Consider the following 21,714-nt stretch of genomic DNA (forward strand, 5'->3'; position numbering starts at 1 on the left):
GCGGACCGAGCGATCCTTCTGATCGCCTCGTTTTTCTCGCCCCTTCTATTTCGAAAGCCTTTAATCCCTGGCCCCGCGAAATCGTATCACCGCCAGGCTCGCCGAAGGCGCAGCAATATTTACGGGAAAACCGATGCTCGGGATGAATCGTTTCAATCTCTGGACGCGTGCAATTCGAAGAGTACTGGAAACATTTATTGCACCACTCGAATATTTAGCGTGTATTCACTCGCACTTCGTTTAGCGCTAGTATTCGGAAAGTACTTTTGTGCGATTGGTGTTAAAATATAAAATAGGTTGCGTGCCAATAAATCGCAAAATCAGGAAAAATGGACGTTCCATGGTCTCTCCCCGCAGTCATCAAATATTTCCAGTGCTGTATTTTTCATCAATGCAACAACAACTCGTAAAATAGCAAGTGTCCTCGGAAAGTTGTCCGTAGAATTTGAGTACGCTCTAGTTGCTGCCCTTTTTACGATTGCGGCTGAAATATCGTCGACCATATCCCTAGAATTTCGTGAACAGCGCAAGTGTCGCTGTGTTATTACTTGGAGACAGAGGGACGCCTCGTGTTAGCGATGATCAAACTCGGTTCTTTACAAATCCGAAGCTGCCTCGGGAAAAAGTCTGCAGGAAAGTTCAAAGCGTATTCTTCACACGCGGCCCCCTCAACGAGAACCATGCAGCTTTTCATCTTCGTTCTTTAATAAAGCCTGATTTTCTCACGTTCCACGCATAACTCTGGTCGTAAAAAGTTTGACGACACATCTCGCGATGTCTGACTGCACGGCTTCGGTTCCGTTTCCCCGTGGCTAGCCTGTTGACTCGTGTTCAAGCCCTTTTAGACTTTTAGATTTTCGCTGGCAGTGAAGCTTGCACCGTATCGCACAAAAAGTCTCATTTCTCCTCGAGAAACATTGTTCGATAGGCTCTTATTTAAAATAATACAGTGGCAAGTGGATGAAAGTAAGCACGTTGATTGAAATTAATCAGGAAAATATCCACCCTTATTAGATGCACAGTATTTTATGTAACAGAGCTTTCTTCTTTTTAATAAAATCTATTGAATGGTCGGTTCATTCCGAAGTTATGTTTTGTCAATTTTTGTCAAGTCAAGTGAATTGTACAAAATACAATTTTAGCGAGTTCCTTGCCTTCAGAACGAAGGAATTGATATAAGCCTTCTTTAATCGAGATGGAAATTATGCACTTTATTGCAACTTAACGTGCTGCTCCGAGACTTAATTATAAAATAATTATTCCTTTTTGAAACAATTAATGAGCATCCGCGAGCCTGCGGTAACAAGATACAAGTCCCTGTGAAATGATTCATTCTCAATTTTTCAAGAAGGCGTTACGCTTTAATCGCCTATTAAATATTCCATGAAAATGTCAGGTTCTTTCACACAGTAGTGATAAAAAAAACCTTAAACAGGTGAACGCTGGTAAAAATAAGATAGTTCCATTACGAACAATTATATTCGTAACACACTGTGCTTCAAAAATTCTCTTTCAAACTACACTCGTACGATTCGCTCTCTATACTTCAACCTCGTCTCTAATTCTAATCCCAAATGAACCACCACGTCGGATTACATACACAAGCCTTTAACAAGTACATCAAGAATATCAGAAGAAAAGTTCCAGCGCGACAAGCTGCTGACATCGCCATCCCTTTCGGACCCCCATGCGGCAGTGATTGCAATTTGTACAAACTACTGTAACGTACGTACAGTTCCCTTAAGACAATTCCCTTTTTCTTTTAAATCCACCGTCGACCCCGAAACGAGGAAGACGAAGACTGTCGTAAAAATCCTATTCCCCGCGCACGGCCGCCGACTTCGTCCTTTTACTCTGGCAAGTTCAACCTGACAATTCGTTGCAGCCTGAAAGCCCCTCTTTATTGGATCGTGTCCCGCGGAGAGAATCGCGCAAAAATGTTGCAACGGGGCGCTGAAAGAGGACCCTCAAAGAGGCCGGCCGTTGTCTCCGGCGCTCGTGCACATACCCGGAAGAGAATATTCCATTGAATTCCGCGGTTCTTTAAAGAGGGAAAGCGACACGTCTCGCGGAGCATATTTGCGCGAGGTAACAGAGCCAGTGCATTTCCACGTCTGCGCCCTGATAAAAGTGCTGACGGTGGAGCGTTGGGCCGATAAAAGAAGAAATTCGACAACGTGTCCTGTGTACGAAATAAGTGAAACGCTTCGTGTACTGTACTCAACATGCTACTATTCGTTTCGAACCATGGCTTTGGCTTTTTACGAAAAATTCTGGATAGAACAAGAAGGCGACGGCTTGAAAATTGGCGACGGCAGAAACGTGTAAAGATGTGACGACTTTTCGACGACTTTAATAAATATTCGAGCCATTACTGTTCTGGATGTATTTTGCAGCTCGCGTGTATTCGAAGCTCCAGTTGGAGGAGCTTTGGTGGATGGGAGTAATTTGTTTAGTGGAGACGCCGAAGGATTTGAAAGACGAACTTCCACGTCAACTCGGCGCAGATAAGGCAACCTTTTCGCCCCCGGACGGATTTTCGGATTGGCAAGGTACACCGTAGGGCAAACACGTGCGGTTCAACTTTCAGAAAGCTAGGTATTCATGATAACCCACGAATCTAATTACTCTCACCGACGCGTAAAGTTATTAACTGTAACGTGATCAAAATGTTGCGAGTTCTCGAAACTCGAAACCTCCGCGTCATTTTCCGCGCTTCCGCGCCAGTTATGAATTTATCAACTTCGACCGCGACTCGCCGTGAAAAAAGGAAACAGAGCGAGAAAGGGATGCTCTGTTTTCCTCGACCTGAACGTCCGATTTCCCGCATGTGAAATCAAATTTATCGCCGTGCTTTCATCGCGACTGTACGTGGACTGCAAATGTAAATATTCTGCGTCGCGATAAGAAATTCTTGCAATTTTTTCTTTTTACCGCTGTTCGTTCGAGTTCTAATATTATACACGGAACTTCAGTTCTCAAAGGGAATAGGGAAGTGTGACGAGAAATTTCTCAAAGCCACTCTAATGAAATATGGAAATAATTGCGCTGCATTTAATTTCGCGTAATACTTTGGAGACGGAGCTCATTTCGTTGCAATTTCGAAATTAATTATTCTCGCAACATCTTCTGTATAATTTAATATTTCCGTTACCCACGATATTTTCTCCATATTTAGAGCCGCGTTATTACAAAGTGCTTCAAGACCTCCATCTCAGTTTTTCATACGTTCAGAGAACAAATTTCACTGGACCATAAAAATACTCCGAGGAACTGTGGAAACTCGAGTAGGTCTAAGAAGATTTGTAAAAATTCCCTTCGCGAAACTGCCATGCGGCACCGCAGGCTAAATTTAAAAAACAAAGGAAATATAACGTCCCTTTCTGAGAAGGAACTAACATTCCTATCTGGAACGCTTTCGCTGCACGACAGATCCCTCGGGATCGTTGCAACTTTCGCAGAAAGCATTCTTTTGCAATTCCGAACGCAGAGTGAGTACTTCTGACGACGGGCATAGAGGGGACGTTCTTTGTTACACTCTCCTTCAGAAGTTTCGGGTCATTAATTTAAATTCCGCTTCCTTGGCAGTAGGAATTTCTTATCGTTCAAAGGGTTTGAACCCTTTAAAGTATCTCAGAGGCACACGTCTTAGAAAACCTGCTATAATATTCAGACAGTTATTTATGAAAGGAACACATTTAATAATCAATTTTTTTATCTCTAAATCTTTCTCCATCGTCATTCAATACTCCACTTCTACTTTTACATATACTATATAGTTTCTAACTCTATTCGTTTCTTGTTATCTCCTTGTTACTTTCGTAGTGTCTACTGGTACAATACAGAATTATTATTAATTTAAAAAAAAAAACATCCATCCCCAGAATTCGCGAAACAACCCCACCACAACTCACCATCAACCACCAATCACTTTCACGTTTCATAATCTAAAATTCGAGGAAGTCTTTTCGATTTCGGCGGAGGGTCCCAACCTGGACGAGTAATCATACAATCCCTAGTCATGCCACATCCCAACCCTCGTGTCCGCGGCGAATATTCGCGATTCTGTATTCATACGGTAATTCCGAGGGCGAAACGTGCTCAATAAGATGGCCGATGACAACCGACGTGCCCCACGGAATCGCGGGACATCGCACTTTTTGACGAGGCGTCGATTCCCGGTCCCGCGTAGGGCCAGCGCAGGAATACTACTTAGGAGTACGGTATTCCGCAGACGGGGTTCCGCTTTTAGCACCCTCTCGTCGGATGCGTAACGGCGTCGTAAAGCTACGGCCAATCTGGCGGCCATTACATTATGCTCTTCCATTATGTATACATATGTAGGCAGCTACGTAGTGAATTGGAAGGCGAGTGGAACAACGGGCGCGGGAGTGGTGTGCAGCAGCGTGTCTCTTACATTTATGAATATCGTGAGCTGTCGTTATAAATCGCGGCTGGTAGACGCCGTTCGTCAGGATGGGAACGACTCGCCGATTTCCTGTTGCGTCCAGCTCCAACCTACCCTTTAAAGGTTGTAGGTGCGATCGAGGCGGGGGCCAATGTTAAAGGTGGCACTCTAAAGTTTGGGATTGGTGTGGAGGGTATTGTAATGGGGTTGAGAATTTCGGTAGCATGGGTTTCCTCAACTTTCCCGTATAGTTTAATGTAGTCTGTTTGGAAGGTAGGTGCTATGGTTTGTACGATTTTATGATTTTGGGCTTGGGGGAATATTAGACGATAGGAAAAGGGCGGATAATAAGTGCAGTTTCAAATACGATTTGAGAAAAGTACGAGGATCACTAACAAGGAAAGTTAAGCAACCCGGAAATTCAGATAATCATGTAACTTTCTGTACAAGTAGAGCAGTTCATGGGTAAGACAAACCTGTTTTTTGTTGGGGCCACAGTGCGATTTTGGGGGATGAAGTTACCCCTTGGAAAAAGGCAGAATTTTCTTTTTCGTGGAATATCCAGAGATAGGTGAGAGATATTGGAAAGAAGAGTAAACAAAAGTTGCATTTTCTTTTTACATCTACAAAACTAAGTAAAAGTAATTATCGAAAAATCCATACTTTTCAAATTACCCCCACCAGCCATCCTTAATTCGATAATTATTTTTACGCAGTTTTGTAGATGTAAAAGAAAGATGCAACTTTTGTTTAAACTTCTTTCCAATATCTGTCATCGTTCTCGAGATATTACAAAAATAGGTTTATCTTACGAATGAACTACTCTACTTGCACACAAAGTTACATAATGTTCCGAACTTCCGGGTTGCCTAACTTCCAAGCAACTATTGTCCTTCGTTATCGGAAACTGATAATAGTCTATAAACTTCACTTATCAGCTCCACATTAACCCCTTGAAACAAGGGTACAAGGAGCCATTGATAGAGCCGTTCCAATTTTTTCTCACAGAAAGTATTCTTTTCGCAACCTTTCGCGCCTTTTTTCCCAATCGAGAGAGTCGTTAGCGTTTCCCCGTTAATTAGACGAATGCAACGGGGATCCAATTCGCGTTACATAGTACAGAGCGAAGTAAAAAAGGAGGAACACAAAGGGGGAGGATTGAACGGACGGTGGGAGAACGTGATTGTGCGAATCGAGGGGAGACGTTTGTCACTGTCGATTGTATCGCGAATTGATTCGCGAGGCGCGCGTCAACATTGTTGGTGCTTACCAAAGCCCCTCGTTGAATATTCATTTTAAAGACGCCACCGCGTATTTGCAATGGTCTGCGGGTGCCGACAGAATGGGGGGGAACCGCGACGATGGTTCGCTTTCAGCGACATTACGGGACGCTAATGTAATTTGATCTTAAAGCGGTGCGAACAGCTGCACACCGCTGCTTTCGTAATTAACTTCACATCGTGCAGCGGTGTCCGTTTTTAATTAAAATAGGATATCCTCCAGTTGCTGGGAGGCTTATTGGGGGAACGCAACGGCAAAACTATTACCCTGCAACCTTGCAATTACTGCGAGAATATCCCTCCCGATGCAAAGACCCGTTTCCAAAGGGTCGTTACACGAGTCTTATTATAAAATCCTCTTCTAGAATCCCGGAGACGTCTTTCTTCTACGTTCCTTTCTCCACTCTACCATTTCGTGTCCTTTGCTTTCTGTCGCATCGAGAAGGGTGATTTTTTTTCGCCTATTCTTTTTTCAGACACTCGTAGGATTCTTGTTCTTCCGATAGATGTAGTTTATAGACTTCTGTCTGTGCCAGAGAAATGGAAATTTGAATTTGGAACGTACTTCAGTGGGACGTCTGTTCTTGAAGTGTAGCAGTTTTCTTGTGTGAAATTCTCAAGACTCCCACGATCGCGTAGAAACCCCCATTTATTAACTTTGTTTACTTCGACGCACTTGTTTACTTCACGGTCCACTTCGATGCTCCCAGCATGCACACAGTTATGGTTTATAACAAGGGGCTTTTGGTTTTGGGATGTCACGTGGAAAGAATTGCGTGGTGCAGGCAAGAAGAATAGGGGTTGACGTGTGAAGGAAAAGGCCGTGAATTGAGAGCGAGAAGTAAAAGGATTGGGGTAAAATTGTGAGCTGAGAGAACTGAGGGTTGAAAATACTGAGAATATCCAGGGTAGGGGAAGTATTGAGGGTGCAGGGCGTGAAAAAAAAGTGGTCAGGTTTCTCAAGATATTGAAAATACTGAAACTACTGTTTTGGGAGAACTAAGAGTTCTTAGAATTTTGCGAGTTTTTAGAGTTCAGAGAGTTTTTAGAGTTTATAGAGTTCTTAGAGTTCAGAGAGTTTTTAGAGTTTTAAGCGAATGAAGAATTCAAATAAATGAGAAAATTAAAAACTAAAAGGACTCACAATCAAAAGGTATGAGAGAACTATTTAAGAATTAGGCACTAGGTGCCTACTAGGAACTGCTTTCCCACGTGTCAATCCTTTCCACAACACTATGGGAAGCACAATACTATAACATCATTCCCTATTCAAGCCTATCAAACACTATCGCAGTAAATAATACTACAATATAATTGCCTCCACATCAACAAACACCCAGCAACCCCCATTTCGCAAAAGCTCAAGCAAACGCACCGTGCAAAAGAAATTATCGAAATTCGGTCAGCATATATTCCTCCAAATATGCTGCAGCGGAAAAACGTGATTTGCTCTTAATACAATTACCGCACCCCCGAAACAGCGAAACAACGAAAACCGATAATCCCTTAATTAATGTGCAATTTCGTCTCGCCCCTACAAACGCAACGGTGCTGGCACGTTCGGTGGCCACCGTGCGGAAAATTTCGCCCATCGTTGGCCTCGACTCGATTTCAGCCGACAATACGCGGCAGGGAAAAAGATGCCGCTTGAAAGTGACGTGACGTTCAACAGTGAGGGCGTTATAGTTTCAGATTCGAACACGGTCCCCGACATAACACGCGTTTCATTGGATAGATATGTGGTAACAGCTGATCCGAACGCATATAAATCGCGGTTTGATATTCCCGCGATGCCGTGTGCCCGCTGCTTTCATGGATTCCGCGTTACGAAGAGGGCGGATCATTAAAGTGAAAGCTACTCGCGTGAGGAACGTGCCGACGGTTACGAGCCACCGCGTATACCCCGTATCGATTGTGGATACAGACAGGTGGAGAAGAGAGAAAAAAAAAGCGAAGAGACTTTAAAGCTTCCCCGAGCTGTTATTCCTTCTTCCATCTACGTCTCTCGTTTTCTCGCTGGGTTCTCGCGGGATCTAGCTGGTATTACGCGCTTTAGACGTTCCTCCCCTCGGGTTCGGCTCCCACGGTGAATCCGAGACTCTGATTCCTGATTAGTATCGAGTGGAGTTGAATTGAAGTATTTGTTGGCGATGATGTTTCGCTGGGAAAATTCGAATGGAGCGTGGGGTGTTTAAGGAAGCGTTGGGAAGTCACTTGTGCAAATTTAATTCAAGATTGTGGTGTCGCGGAGTCTCCTCTGAGATGATTAGGGTTTAAGGGCAGAAATGATGAAAAGGGAAATCGAGTAGCGTGGTTTCTATATGTAGTTTGTTCGTGAATTGTACGTGGATGGTGTCAGAGTTGCTCAGGCTTGTATGGATACGTGAAAAGAAGTAGATGGTTATGAATCGAGTAATAGAGCCGAGGGCGCTGGCTGAGTGAGAATATTGAGAGTACTAGAGGAGGGAAGAAAATAGAGTGGAGAATGCTATAGCAGCTGAACCAGAGGAAACTGAGAGTAAAAGTTTGGAATGTAGCAAAAGATGGAATTCTAAAAACTCTAGAAATTCTGAGAACACTGAAAATTCTGAGGATACTGGAAATTCTGAGAACCCTGAAAATTCTGAAGGCACAGAGTGCGTTACAAGTGCTTAGAACACTTGGAAAGATAACAATTTTAAATTATGCATCGAAAAATGAGAACCGAGGACTAAGAATTTATCGAGAATTCTCTTATCTCAGAATTGAATTTAAAAATTGAGTACTGAGAATAAGATATTGTTGGAATTATGTGCATTAAAAAAGAGGAATTTCTTCTCTGAACTAGAAACTTGCAGATCTACCAATATTGCATTTTTGTAAAGGTGCATAGCATTCAAGATTTAAAAATAATTCGAATATGGATGCTGGTGCTCCATTTCCATTATCCCCCGAGTTATGCGATGTCCATTGTTACTTAAAGCCAGTTCTGCAGATTCGTACAGATGATCGATCAATAAGAAACTATTATATAAATACTCTCCAATTTGAAACCCCACTTTGAAAATATATTGAAGACGATTAAATAATTACTACCAGCTGTAGCGATCACTATAAACGATAACATTCGTCGAAAACATCAAACTCAACTATTTTTACTTCACTTTTCCTAATCTCTAAGATTCCAATCTCGATCTTCGATTGCCATAAAAATAAAAAAATTTCTAACTCGAAATTTGTTTAGAAACGATATTTGTTCGCGTAGTGTCGCTATTCGTCGAAAACGTCCACGGTCCTCGCAGTCGCGTGCTTTTCAATTTCACAGCAGAGTGGACAGATGAAATCACACGATTCCAGATAAAGCATACTGGCCAGAAGCTCGACAAAAATTTCAAACAGATAAGGCTTTCAAGTTTTTTCCCGATCGAAGGAGAACGAACAAGCATGGCTGCTACTTACTGCTTCAATTAATTTCGATACATGGAATATGATCGAAGCTCGTTGCTTTGAAGTTAGCGTACGACTTCTGTTTCAAGGCAACCTAAACAATTCACGTTTCGTTGAAACAAGACACGCAAGTGCGTGGTGCACTTTTATCTCTACTTTCAAGCCGCCCTTTGCTCTAATATCATCAGCCACAGGCTCGAAAACATCGCGTGAAGAAAGTCGCAGTTGGAAGAACTTGCAGCTAATATTTCTATCGTAATGTATATAGAATCGTTGGAGCAAAGTTAACTGTTAGATTAAAACGATAGTCTCACAGCAATCTGATCAACATTTGAGAACGGATAGTCTATAAGAGGATCCTCGAACCTCTCCCCTTTAAATCTTACGAGCCCAATCTCTTCCTACCAATCTTTCCTCGCTTTCCAGCCGATTCAGCTTTAAGGAATTGAACCGTCAAACTTCGTACAGAGGGGATATCAAATCCTTGGTAATACGCAATCATCTCCTTACCGTAATTACCATCGATACCTATGCAAATTTTTCTTCGAGTCGCACGGGAAAATTCCATGGCGAACGGTTTCGGATAATTGCATTTAATGAACGCGAATGAAATCGAGTCGCGACTGATACTTCGGGTGTATTTACAAATCAAACTAAGGATGCTGTTGAATATTAATAGTAATATCTACTTTATTATGTAATTGTAATTTTTAAACGAGTATTTAGGATTTTAGGTGCTTTACTATTGAAATATTGTAAAATCTAAAACACTGTAATATTTAAAAATTGTAAAACCTAAATGACTTTAATATTTAAATGTCCCACGATCCAAATGCCTGTAACATTTAAATATCCAAGGTCCAAATGGCAAATATTGTAATATCTAAATGACCCTAATACCCGACTACCCCGATATCTAATTGCCCTAAATTCCAGTGTCCCAATATCCAATCGACTTCGCTCGAAATTTGTAATTGAAGCATTTGATGGAAAAGAGGCACATAGGCCTAATGTGCCCTTTTTCCTTAAATCGTTTAAATCGACTGAGGTATATGTTACATATATATAATGTATCAAGGACATTACTTCTCTCGCGTTCAGATTAGCTAAATGCTGCTTTAGGCGAGTATCGAATCTGCGAGGAAAGAAGCTAATTTAGGAAAGAAAAAATTGATTTGCAAGACAGCTGCAAAAAATCGAAAAAACTAATACTTAAAACATAACATTTTTTTGTTTAGTTTTGTGCTTCCTTTTGTATCTTTTATTTAATTAAGTAAGCAAAATTATATTTAAATAACTAAACAAAGAAGCAATTTTTTTACGAATTTATCACATTTACGAAAAAAGGATTCATAAACCACTTGCTTAAAATTTATAAATAAAGACACATATCATTTTCAAATCATGCCTTCTGTTTTCAGACCGTGTCAAGGACACAGTAACTATATCCTTAAAAAAATGGATTTAACTGAATTACTTTTTATTAAGTTATACTATAATGAAAACTTTGAAATCGATTTTCTTGAAATGGCATTTCGGCGTATGCCCCCTTTCTCCATCAAGTGCCTCAGTTATCATTACAGCTATTATCACGTATAAACATTACACTCACGCGTGCTGTCGTACCGGATACCATTCAGCTCCTCGAGGCAGGGCAGCGTGGCCGTCGTCCCCGGGGGCGTCCTGGGCCAGCACAACAAAGAGTCCCAGTCAATCTCACATCCCGCCTGCTCCTCCAACCGCCTCCCAAGAGACAGCCACTCGAGCTCCTCCTGGTGTTTCACCTCCAGACACTTGATCGCCTCGGGGTTCAGCGATTCGTTCAACTTGTTGATGTAATTCAAAGCGTTCAGCACGTAATTACCGGCGGCATCGAGGACGGTCTCGTTGCTCGGTTGCCTGGCCATGTCCGACTGAGGCGAGCCGTGCCCTCGCGCAAGGTAAACACTGCCCTTGCTCGCGTCGAGTTCGTTCACTTTCGCCGCGCCGGCGAACAATGTCGAACAAGGTAATCAAAACAACCGCCGCCTTCCAAATTCCCCCGCAGGGGCATCAATCATCGTCCCCACGCATCCAAGCCTCCGTGCAAAGCGGGTATAACGATTCCTATATCTCGATCGCTCCACGAACTTGAATACACGTCCGCGGGGGCGGGATCAGCGAAGTCGATCGAAAGGATTATATTCTCTCCACGTAGTTCTGCAAGGTCACGTCCCTAATATCAATCGACCTCGATTCTTCCACCATTCCCAACACGCTATTATTCCCACCGTGTTCCTCGCGAGAAGAAGATAGCCCTCGCCGTCCAAGGGATTCCTCCTGCAATGCTGGCGATCCCTTAAGGCCCGTTGCCATTAAAAGAGGGGTTGGTTAATCCTCCAGGATCCAGGAATATGCCGCGAAGGCAAGGATATCAACGGAAGGATCCCGCGGAATGTTTAATCCTCGCGCATACTTCTTCAGCTCCTCAGATTCCCGCCTACCCGATCCTCTTCACCCGCCCACGCGATGCAGCTTCTTATAGAATCAGCAACGTCGATTCCAATTAAAATATAAGCGAGTCCCCTGGCTCGTTTTCAGATCGATATTACTCGCCGGGTTCATTGAATGTTGCCTCGGGGGGTTCACGTACCGCAGAACTGCTCTTTGATCCAGACCTCGATACCTCCTCAATCCTCCCCTGGATTTCCAGGGAGACAATTGCGCGGTTTCCAGTAACGGGTAAAATTGACTCAGCACGCTGGGAAGTTCCTTTTACTACGAGCGTTTAATCCCTCCATTGGGAAGTTTCTCATTAAGGCGATATTACTTCGGGGAACAATACCGGTAATGCGTCGCGCGAGGTGCTTGCCGACTCCCCGCGAATTCTCTATCCTCCTCATCGAAGGACCTTCACCCTCTGGCAGCGTTTCCTGCCAGAACGCAGTCCCTCGGAGCGCAGAGTTGCCGGGGCTGCCAGCCCGGGGATATCTATCACTTCGAGGACTAATAATCCAAGTTGCAGGACTCCCCTAACAGGTGTTCCATGTATTGTCCGCTAAACCAGCGTCGCCGGGAACTGTTCTCGGAAGCGACGGACAAGGGGGACCCGTCGACTCCAGCCGCGCCGCGACCTGACGGCATCGGCAAGGAACCGCGCCTCCAAACTTCCCCGAACTTCTAGCGCGCACCTCCGACTGTCCACCCGCCTCCTGAAATTGATAGTTCTTAGACAGAAGATTATCGCTCGCTGCTCTCGCCGAAGGCCCCTTATAATCAGCGCTTAATAGTTTCGCAAACGAGTTTGAAAACTTCCTCGGGTCCCCGCCTCGCGATTCATCTATATGTTAACTCGCTGCGAATCCCTCTAAGCCTTTCCTCGGCCAACTTCTTTCCAGCCGGGTGGTACTCGATTACCCGCGAGCCCCCAGCCGCTCCTGTCGCTGCTCGCGGAGTGAATTTCGAGAACCACTATCCCCAACTATTCCCCGGTAACGCGCTTTCCGCGGATCCATGAATTCCAACGACGAAACCCTCTCCGCAGATATAATTCCTGTTACGATCTCTTCGCCCAGCTCTGCTCGCTCCCAAGCACCAGAAATACTAGCAGCCCTTCAGCAACGCTCTCCCGGCTCGCCACATCCCGGACCATCGTCCCCAGCAGAATAACACGCTGGAGTTTTATTATCCTCGGAACGCGCCTTTCCGCGTACAGGATCACTTCTTCCAGGCTTCAGGTGTACAGTTACCCTTGACCCTACCCTCGCGTTGCCAGTAACTAGCAACTAGTGTCTGCTTTACCGCGGACGTCCGCCTAGCTACTTCTATTCGCATTCGTAGAACGCCGAACGAAAGGGTTCGTCTTTCCTCCGACCGTTTCTGGCGGCTTGACCGGCTGCCGGCGAGCAGTGACACGCGACTGCCGGCTGCACGTGCTCCAACTCGCGGCGAGGCTTCCAGAGGACCGGCGCGTTGGCCGCGAGGAAGCTGCGTGACGCTGTCCTGGCCTCCTCGTGGAGGCTGTCAACGGCCGCAGGAGACGGCACTCCGCTCCGATATGGATTTTCGCCTGTACCTGCAGCCGGCGAGGGCAACTGCCTGGCCTACGGTGCGTGCACAACTAGGAGGAGCATGCGCCACCATCCTCTCTTCTCTGCCACGTTCTCCTCGCCCCTGCTGATCCCACTGTCCACGCCGACGGTTCCCTGCCTGCCTGTGCTGCTTCGTCTCCGTTTCCTAGTTAGGAACAGCTTTACTGGCGTTGCCGTGCATTCACGAGGGACTTCCACCTGCTGTATGGCTACGGTGTGCTTTTAGGGATGCAGTGAAAGTTTCAGCTTTGCTTGCCAAGATTTCCTTGGCAATAGCGATCGCTTGAAAGGGCCTGAGGGGGTTGAAAAGGTACTTGAGGAGGTTGGGTCTTTTCTTATCATTTTCTTGACTGTAACTTTACGTGTTTTATACCTTGTACTCTTTCTTATAAATGAGCGATCCTTTTGATGTAATCTTCTTATCCTTTTCCTAGTTTCATTGAGAAGTGGACACTTGTCGCCAACTCTGCCTCCGCTGTTATGTTTTATTCATTCGCTGTCTCCTCGGCTGTACCATGCACCCCGCTTCCACATCCTCTCCTCTATTTTCCCAAGTTTACCCATCCTCTCGCGTTTGATTGGTGTTTTAATGCCACGTCTCCTCCGCTTTGAACGGGACCCGCCGGCTAATGAAACATCCCTGCCCTCCTCGGTCACAGCGGCGTGGCTCCTCGCGGATCGTCGTCGACCTTTTCGCCGCAATACTTTTCGAATTGCCGGGGTATAAAAGGCAGATACGCTATCGAGTTTATACCCGTGCCCGTTCCTCGCGAGCAATATTCCTCATAACATCGCAAGAGGGACACTCCAACAGCTGTAACCTACCCTCTCCCCCTCTGGCACTCGATCCCTCGGTCTCTGCGCCCTAGCCTCCGCTCTGCTCCTCTCCCGCAGCCTCGATGCACGCTCCTGCGAATTTCGTGGCCACCTGAAATCGAAACGGTCCATCTGTATGGGAGGACGTGAACAAACGTCGCGGGTCTCCGCAAGTGCATTCATGCGGCCTTCGAGTTTTACAGAAATTTCCCTGACAGACCCGCACCTCCCTATCGCAGAGTACAGATACGAAAAACTTCTCTAATGTATCTGGTATGCATAATGCAGACATCACTTTACGTGGGATCCTAACTTCATCGAACACTCGTGAAGAACTTTCGATATCGTGTCGTAGAATCCTTGACTCCGCGGTTTACAAGGGTACAGTGGCGCATCCAATGGGGCGCCAAGGGGGCCTGGCATCCCCAAAAGAAAGGGGAGAAAGAAGATTAATGTAAGCACGACTAAATTAATTCAAAAGTTGTAAAAAGAAAAAAATGGATTTTATTCTTCAAATAAATTTATATAATCGTCGAAAGAATTTTATTGAATGTTTAAACTGTGAACGATGATCGAATCAAGAGACTTCTATGAGGAATAATTGTATCGTAAAATTGTATAATTGTGTCTGTATAATAATGCTTCTTCAGCATCAGTCAACATTTCTTTGAGAAGTTCAATCGAAGGATTAATTAGTCAGACTGTATGTCCTTGCTTCAATGAACAATGCGAGGAATTCCATTGCTCTGGTGAAAGTTTCAAATATCGCAGATTGAAACTCGATTCCCAATCTCTAAGCAATCATCCAGCCAACGCTTTTCAAACGCACACCCCCGCGCAATATCCATGCACGTGTAAACGCAGCCATCGTCGTCCAGGGACGTTGCAGTGCTGCCTCGTTTACTCCGTTATTTCTCACCTCCGACGAAAACAAAGTGCGACGCTCGACATGATTGAAAAATTTATAGAGCGATTCCACCATCGACTTTAAACTCCGGCGTAAAAATCGCGCCACCCCCCGTCCACGCTTTTCCTCCCCCGCCGCGCTTCGGCTCGCCCTTGTTCGCCCCCTGACACGGTGAATTATCGCCAGGATCGACGGAAAGACGAGTGCTTACTGCTTCCCGAGGGTGGAACCGCGATCCCAGTTCGCAGAAACGGGCGAGACTAAAATTATGGCAAGTGGAACAACGTGTTCCTCGTGAGTTACAAGGTTTTTCAGAAGGAAGCGAAAGGAGCAACTGAGGCTTCCCCGTGGATTCAGTTTCCAGTGCTTAAATTTGGGAGGGGTGGAATTCGAAAGTTCTGTGAGCGATTTGAAATTCATTTTTCATAAATTAATTTTTATAGGACGATTCACAGATTCGATATAATAAACTGAGTAATTTAAATTAAAGTTCGATTAAATAGAACTAAATTCGTTAAAATAAATCAACATTTCGGGAATAAATATTTATTCTGGTCGGTAATTTTTATTACATCGTTTATTTGCATTCAGCAGCGAATTCGTGAATCGGTTAAATCGTGTCGAGTAGATAAACGATGGATTTGATTGTTGGGAATCTTGATGGGAATGTGATGGGAATCTTTCGCCCCGATTTCTTCATTTTACGGCCACGTGGGATTATACTGGTTCCCGTGTAATGTCGTGATATAAGAAAGACGAAGCTCAGACGGTGTTAATGGGGAATTTAAAAGGGTTGCGTGACGAACAGCTAAGGTTCAAGATGATACGGATGAAGATTAACGATAAACCCAGAGGGGTTACTCCTGTTGGCTGCGAAAAGGTTTCCGTTTCGGGGGATCGTTTGGAAATAGAGTTTACAGTCTGCCCATGCTGAAAGTTGAAAAGTTAATCTCTTCGAATACATAAGGCAGTGCGAGAAGCAAGAACCGAAGAATATACAGACGCATGGTACTCCCTAAACTACACAAAAAAGAAAGAAATATTTCCAAATCAACCCTGATAGAGATAGAAACGATATTTTCATTCCAATTCAAATTAGACTTTTATTTCGACTTTTTAATCGAATCAAATAAATAACAATAGTATTCAATTTTTTAAATAAAGCAATGTGTAATTCGATTGGTAATTAGCCATTCTTCTATACCCCTCCAACGAGAAACTAATCTAGATTGTTTACGACTTACAAAAATGGATTTAAAACAGTCTATATATCTCCATCAGGGTTAATTCTCGATCCTATGTTAATTGAACATTTATTCTCTATTTCTGTGACAACAGTAAGCCCCCAGATATGCCCACCCTATTTTCACACCTCCCTAATACACATACTAAAAGTCCTTTTCGATATTTAAATATGTTTGCGTCAACGAATTTCAATGTATCGATGCAGACAAAATTGAACTGGATGTATAGAAATATTTTTCACAAAATCGTAAAAGCAAATCTGGAATTTTTAATATCCACGCTGCGCCAGATATTTTTCTCGCTGATTTAATAACATTATCCTCTTGGAATATTTAAATACTTCTCGACTTTCTCTTTTCCCACCAATCTCCAATATTTGCATGGACAATGAAGATTGCACGAGCGATAAATAAATCTGGAATCTATAAAGTGCCCTCGCTCGAACGTGCATTTATTTACCTCGTTCTATGATAACCAAAGCGAAGCTGGGGTAATGAAGCCAACAGCCAAGCGAAGCACGATGGACGCCCCGAATTGTTACAAAAACTGGACAATAAAATTCAAGAATATCGTGGCCAGTTTTATGCCCAAAGTGGGAGCCTTAGAGGACGAGGAAATGTTTCCTGGTGGACTCTCAAAGGGATCAAAGTTCGTGTAGATCGTAACAGCTGCTGGATCAGCTCGGAATCGAGATCCACGAGAGCTGCTGGCTTCGGGTACTTAATCTGTACTCTGTTTCAAAGGGATTACACGAAGGCTGAGGTAAGTTATCCCCGCTGGTTTGTGAGGCTCAACCAAATAATTTGTCGCCCCCCCCCCCCAACTTTGACAATGTGTTCTTTAAGCCCTGCCAGACAAAACCCAGGCGATATCTCCAGCTGCGAACAACTCCATGACGACAAACAACGAGCAGCCTAAAGTTCCAACTAGGGGAGCTGCCAGAGGAACTATTTAGTAGAAACTGTATTTCGACACAGACAGACATCTTATTTGAGTTCAGCAATTTCAGGTACAGAAGGAATATTAATAATCAACAGGTTATCGTTTATTTGCTATTAGAATGAAAGTTTGCTTTACCGAGAGGAGGTCAGGTATAAATGATTGAAACTAATTATTGCTTAAAGCGGAGGTGTGCGAAACGTGAAAGGAATTGTTTAAATTTTTAAAGAAATGTTTATAGACGCCGCTATTTCGGTATTTAATTAATGCGTGCTTGAGCAGTGTGCTTTTTTACTCCTGCTATTTTCATTTCTCTCCTTTGGCTGGCAATTGGGGAAATATTTGAACGATTGCAACAGGTTACAGTTGAAAGGCGAGGGCAAAATGAAAGCCAGAATATTGATTCCCACGTAATTTCCGTTCCATCATGTCCAGTTATTTAAACGACGAAATTGACCCAGAATTCGCAAACAGTCTGAATTGTCTATATTCCAGGAGGACCGTGCTGTAACCTTGTTTACGTTTCACCTTCGGGGAAATTGATCCTTGGAGAACGCGAGCACTCTTTTCCAAATTGTTCCTCCAACTTCTCCCTTTCTCGCATTCAATATCGACTATTTCCCCCGCGATGGGGCACAAAGGGTTGCAAGATGTGTAACCGAGAATCGACAGGGACAGCGCCAGAATTATTTACGAACATTTCCAAAAAGCAACAGTGTCTTTCGTGTGGAACATTTTAATTCAACAGACTCTCCCAATTCTTTGTAATAGAATTCTTAAAGTAAGATATCATAGCTATGGAAACATGAAAGTAGAGACCGGAGACTGTGACGAAACTTATTTAGGCAACTATACATGTAGCATTGTTATTGAACACAGCCGTGGAAGCTGTGCAAACACTTTCGCATCGCTTCGTTTGAACCGGACCGAGAAAACTTCAACAGCTTTGAATAGTTCTTCGAAGACACGGATAAAGAATGATAAGAAAAACAAAAACAGTGGCGCGCTCGGGATTTAATCTTGGGGGGAGCCAAGTTGGAGGGATACAGATATTTTTAATGCAAATTCGATGAAGTTCGTTAGGTGATTATAAAAATTTATTTAAACAATAAACCCTAGTTCTCTTTTCTTTTTACAAAGCCTTTTCCTTGGGGGCCCCTTGGCTTCCCTCTGGGTGCGCCACTGACGCAACCAGTGATCGTCAATAATGAAACGAGGTGTCATAAATGGTGACTTTTCATTCTTCGAAGCTCCCTCAAAGAAATTCTCTTAAAGCAGTAGACAAATCGAGCGATAAAAAAGTGGCCAAGTATCGAGGAATCCTTGGAGCTCGGGCAACATTTATGCCACCTGTTTATAAAGAAAAAAAGTTCAAGATACAGAATTCCGTTTTATCTGTAATAAGTAGCTGCTCGTTACCAAGCAGACAATAAAGTCTGAAGCTGGGAACATTCTACTCGAGCGAGCAATTTCATTTCGTCGTTTGAACGACGCCTAACTGATAAAGAAGACATTCCTTCGTCGCAATTGTGAAGTTACTCCGTGGCACTGTCCCCCGAGCAAATCGATGACCGGGAAAATTAACGAAATCACGGGAGAGAGCAGAGAAAGGGGAAGCATCTGACGAGCGGGCGTACAATATTGCCTCGCCATTCGGAAAACTCGCCGCGAAAGGACGTCTCTGTCTCTTGATTATCGAGTTACGGTATCTAATTAATTTCTGGTCGAACACTATCAGACCGACACACCTACCTTTGGGAGCAAAACACCCCGCGGCACGAGCGTAATTGAATTCATTAATCCACCTTGCTCCTCTACCGTCTACCAGCCCCCTCTTTTTCTCTTGTAGCTGTTAGAGGGTGACTTCGCCGTCCCTCCATTCAGCTCCGCTGCATCTCGCATTACGGTGAACAAGGGCATGCTTCACTTTATTAACGTACGATGTTTAACGACGCCACTCGTTATGCGCTGCAAAGGAACAACAACGCGGGGATCCTTGTTCCTTCGAAGAAATCGCGGCTTCGAAGAGAGTTTAACTTAAACCAGGGGTGTCGCAGTATCTTTAATCGTTGTGCTTGCTGGGAGCGGGAGCTCAATGGCGGGATGTAAGTTGAGATTTTAACGACAAGGTAGATAATAATTATCTCGTGCCAATTAAGCATTAGGTGCGCCATTTACCCAACAATTTTCTAGAAATTACTCGTCAGCCTTGCTTAAATTCAACTGCAAGGGTTCTGCGGTTTAATTCTCTTTAAATTGGTAAGAAGAAGGAAGGATCTCGAAGGAGATTCACCTCGCAAGCTAAGATTCTTTGAATTCAGAAAATCCTGAACCCGAAATTCTTTGCTACTCCGATACTAAAATTGAGGAACTTGCGGCAAGAGAGGTGCAGATTCATTTTGGACAGTTTCTGAGTTATGACGTGTAATATATCTATGTAAAAAACATCTACACCGTTTGGTGCATGTTTGATGCAAATCGATAAGAACAGAACTATGAATAAAAAGACTACCTTCTTCTACTGTTTTCGAATCCACTTATGCCTCTACCAAGTGACTTACACGCGCAAGTTCCTCCGGATATCACCCTTCTCAGAAACACCTTCACCCAATCCAAAACAATCGATTGAAATTCAGCTGCACTCCGTGCCAGACATCCCGCCACAGGCTGACTTTACAAACAAACGAAACGCATCAAAGTGCACGATCTCGCAAAATTCTATTTCCGTCGAAAGCTGGGCGTCTCGCGCTTGTTGCTCGCCGTTCCATCCTCCCCCCATGGAGCCCCGCTCTTTCTAGCCCGCCACCATGCAGTGTAAGCGACTTATGCAGGAGGAACGACTTACAAACTTTTCCCCATAGGAAACGTTGAACCAACCGCGTCCCCCGGGCCTTTTTCTTACCCAATCGCGATCTCCCGCTTCTTCATCCTCGCCGACTCCCTCGAGGCTTTCTCAACTCACTCGTAATTTCATTTCTTTGAAGACTAACTTTGATAGAGATTTAAAAAAAAAAGTTGCTGCCACTATGTGTCTCCCTCCTTCTTCGACATTATGTTAAACGCAGAAGGCTGCAGCTGGGCTAGCAGTCAATATCTGTGCGACAGATCGATTGTGGACCTTTTTTATACACGGAGCTTCTGCTGGCTAGTGCTCGCAGGGCAAGAAGGATTCGCCATCGCGTTTGAAGAATACTTCTGCTCTTGGATCCCAGCCAATAGTCCCATGGAGCTCATCGTTCATCTTCCTGCGCCCCTCGTTCTTATCTATACCTTGTCTTGTAATAAAGGCAGTCCCATCGTCGGCCATAAATCTCGGGCGGATCGGCCTCGCATTTACGATTTCCGCCTGCTCGTTCCGGCTTCAGTCGAGGAACGACGGAGCCTCCTTCGAAGCAGCTACTGGATGCAACGATCGTGGAGTACGTGTCTGAAAATTCGACTCGTTCATCCAGCCGATCATCGTGGAACGGTGCAGAGACGTTTTCGTCCACTTGCAGAGCAAGTGGGGAATTAAATTGGACTTTCTCGAGGCGAGTTAGCTTCGATACTCGCTGCTGGGTGGCTCTAATTGAAATGAAATTCTAAAGTTCTGTAAGGGACGGAGGATCGATGTCAAAGACGATAAGGTAACGGGAAAAATAAATAAAGCTGCAGGGAAGTAGACACTGCGGAAGTTTTAATAGTCGCAGAATAGAGTGTTAAGTAGCTGAAGAAACTTCAAGATATCGAAGCTCCGAGTTCCGCTGGGAATTAAAATCGCGATCGATTCAGAGCTGGTCGAATTTGAGGACTGAGTTAGTTCGAAGGAAATAGCAAAGGGCTTTTGTTACTCGACGAATAGGTAGAAAAAATTTCACTCACTGTCAGAAAGTATATTTTCAAATAATTATTTATAAATAAATACAAAGTATCTTATCAATATTCAGTACCGAATTAGGTCTGGCCTTAATCAAGAGTCAGTGAAATCTATCCTACTGTCAAACTACTTAAATTGTGATTAAGGAGTTTTACCTATAGTCAGGCGGCCGAAAAGAGGCGAACGTTTGTGAATTTTTTTTGAAAAACCGGAAGCATATGTTTTTACAGAACTTTTTGCATTTGAAAGAGCAACATTTAAAGAACATTTGGTAATTTTTTCGTACAAAAATATTTAAAAATAATCTGGTTCCGAATGGCAGTGCCCACCGCAACACCAAATTTTTAAAAAGGCTTCTTGGATTTCGCTTGTTACTTTATTATAAACGTAAATATTTTTGTACGAAAAAATTACCAAATGTTCTTTAAATGTTGCTCTCTCAAGTGCAAGAAGTTGTGTAATAATATATGTTTCCGCTTTTTAAAAAAAAATTCACAAACATTCGGCTCTTTTCAGCCGCCCGACCAGGTATAACCCCTTAAATCACTCTTAGATGGGAACCATCCCGAATTTCCACGAAAAATAAATTGCACGTACTTCAAGTTATTACTCCTACACATTAACAACCATCCAACTATGCGCCGGGAACATTAATAACGATTATACCGCAGGCATTAGTAACGATTACCCTGAATTTCAGTAGTATAGCCGGCGGTATGGCGCGACAGGTTGCACCGAGGAAGAAAAAGAGCCGGCCGGCCGTTTAC

The 21,714-nt window shown here is 43.9% G+C and overlaps 1 protein-coding gene across 10 annotated transcripts in view; it reads right to left on the bottom strand.

Moving 5' to 3' along the window:
- Dh44-r1 (Diuretic hormone 44 receptor 1) overlaps positions 1-21,714 on the bottom strand; it is a 67,813-nt gene that overhangs the window by 43,674 nt on the left and 2,425 nt on the right. For 8 of the 10 annotated variants that reach the window (XR_013086156.1, XM_076817676.1, XM_076817677.1 and 5 more), the window contains exon 2: positions 10,727-14,112. The exons of 1 other annotated variant lie outside the window; for it this stretch is intronic. Coding sequence is in view for 8 of the 9 variants with exons in the window: in XM_076817676.1 (XP_076673791.1) it covers positions 10,727-11,021 (295 nt within the window). In the remaining variant the exon portion in view is untranslated. Of the gene's footprint in view, positions 1-10,726; positions 14,113-21,714 lie in introns of those variants that run through there. One more of the 10 variants, XM_076817681.1, reaches the window with a different exon arrangement.

The sequence above is a fragment of the Andrena cerasifolii genome, chromosome 8, assembly GCF_050908995.1.
Source record: "Andrena cerasifolii isolate SP2316 chromosome 8, iyAndCera1_principal, whole genome shotgun sequence".
NCBI classification, from domain to species: domain Eukaryota; kingdom Metazoa; phylum Arthropoda; class Insecta; order Hymenoptera; family Andrenidae; genus Andrena; species Andrena cerasifolii.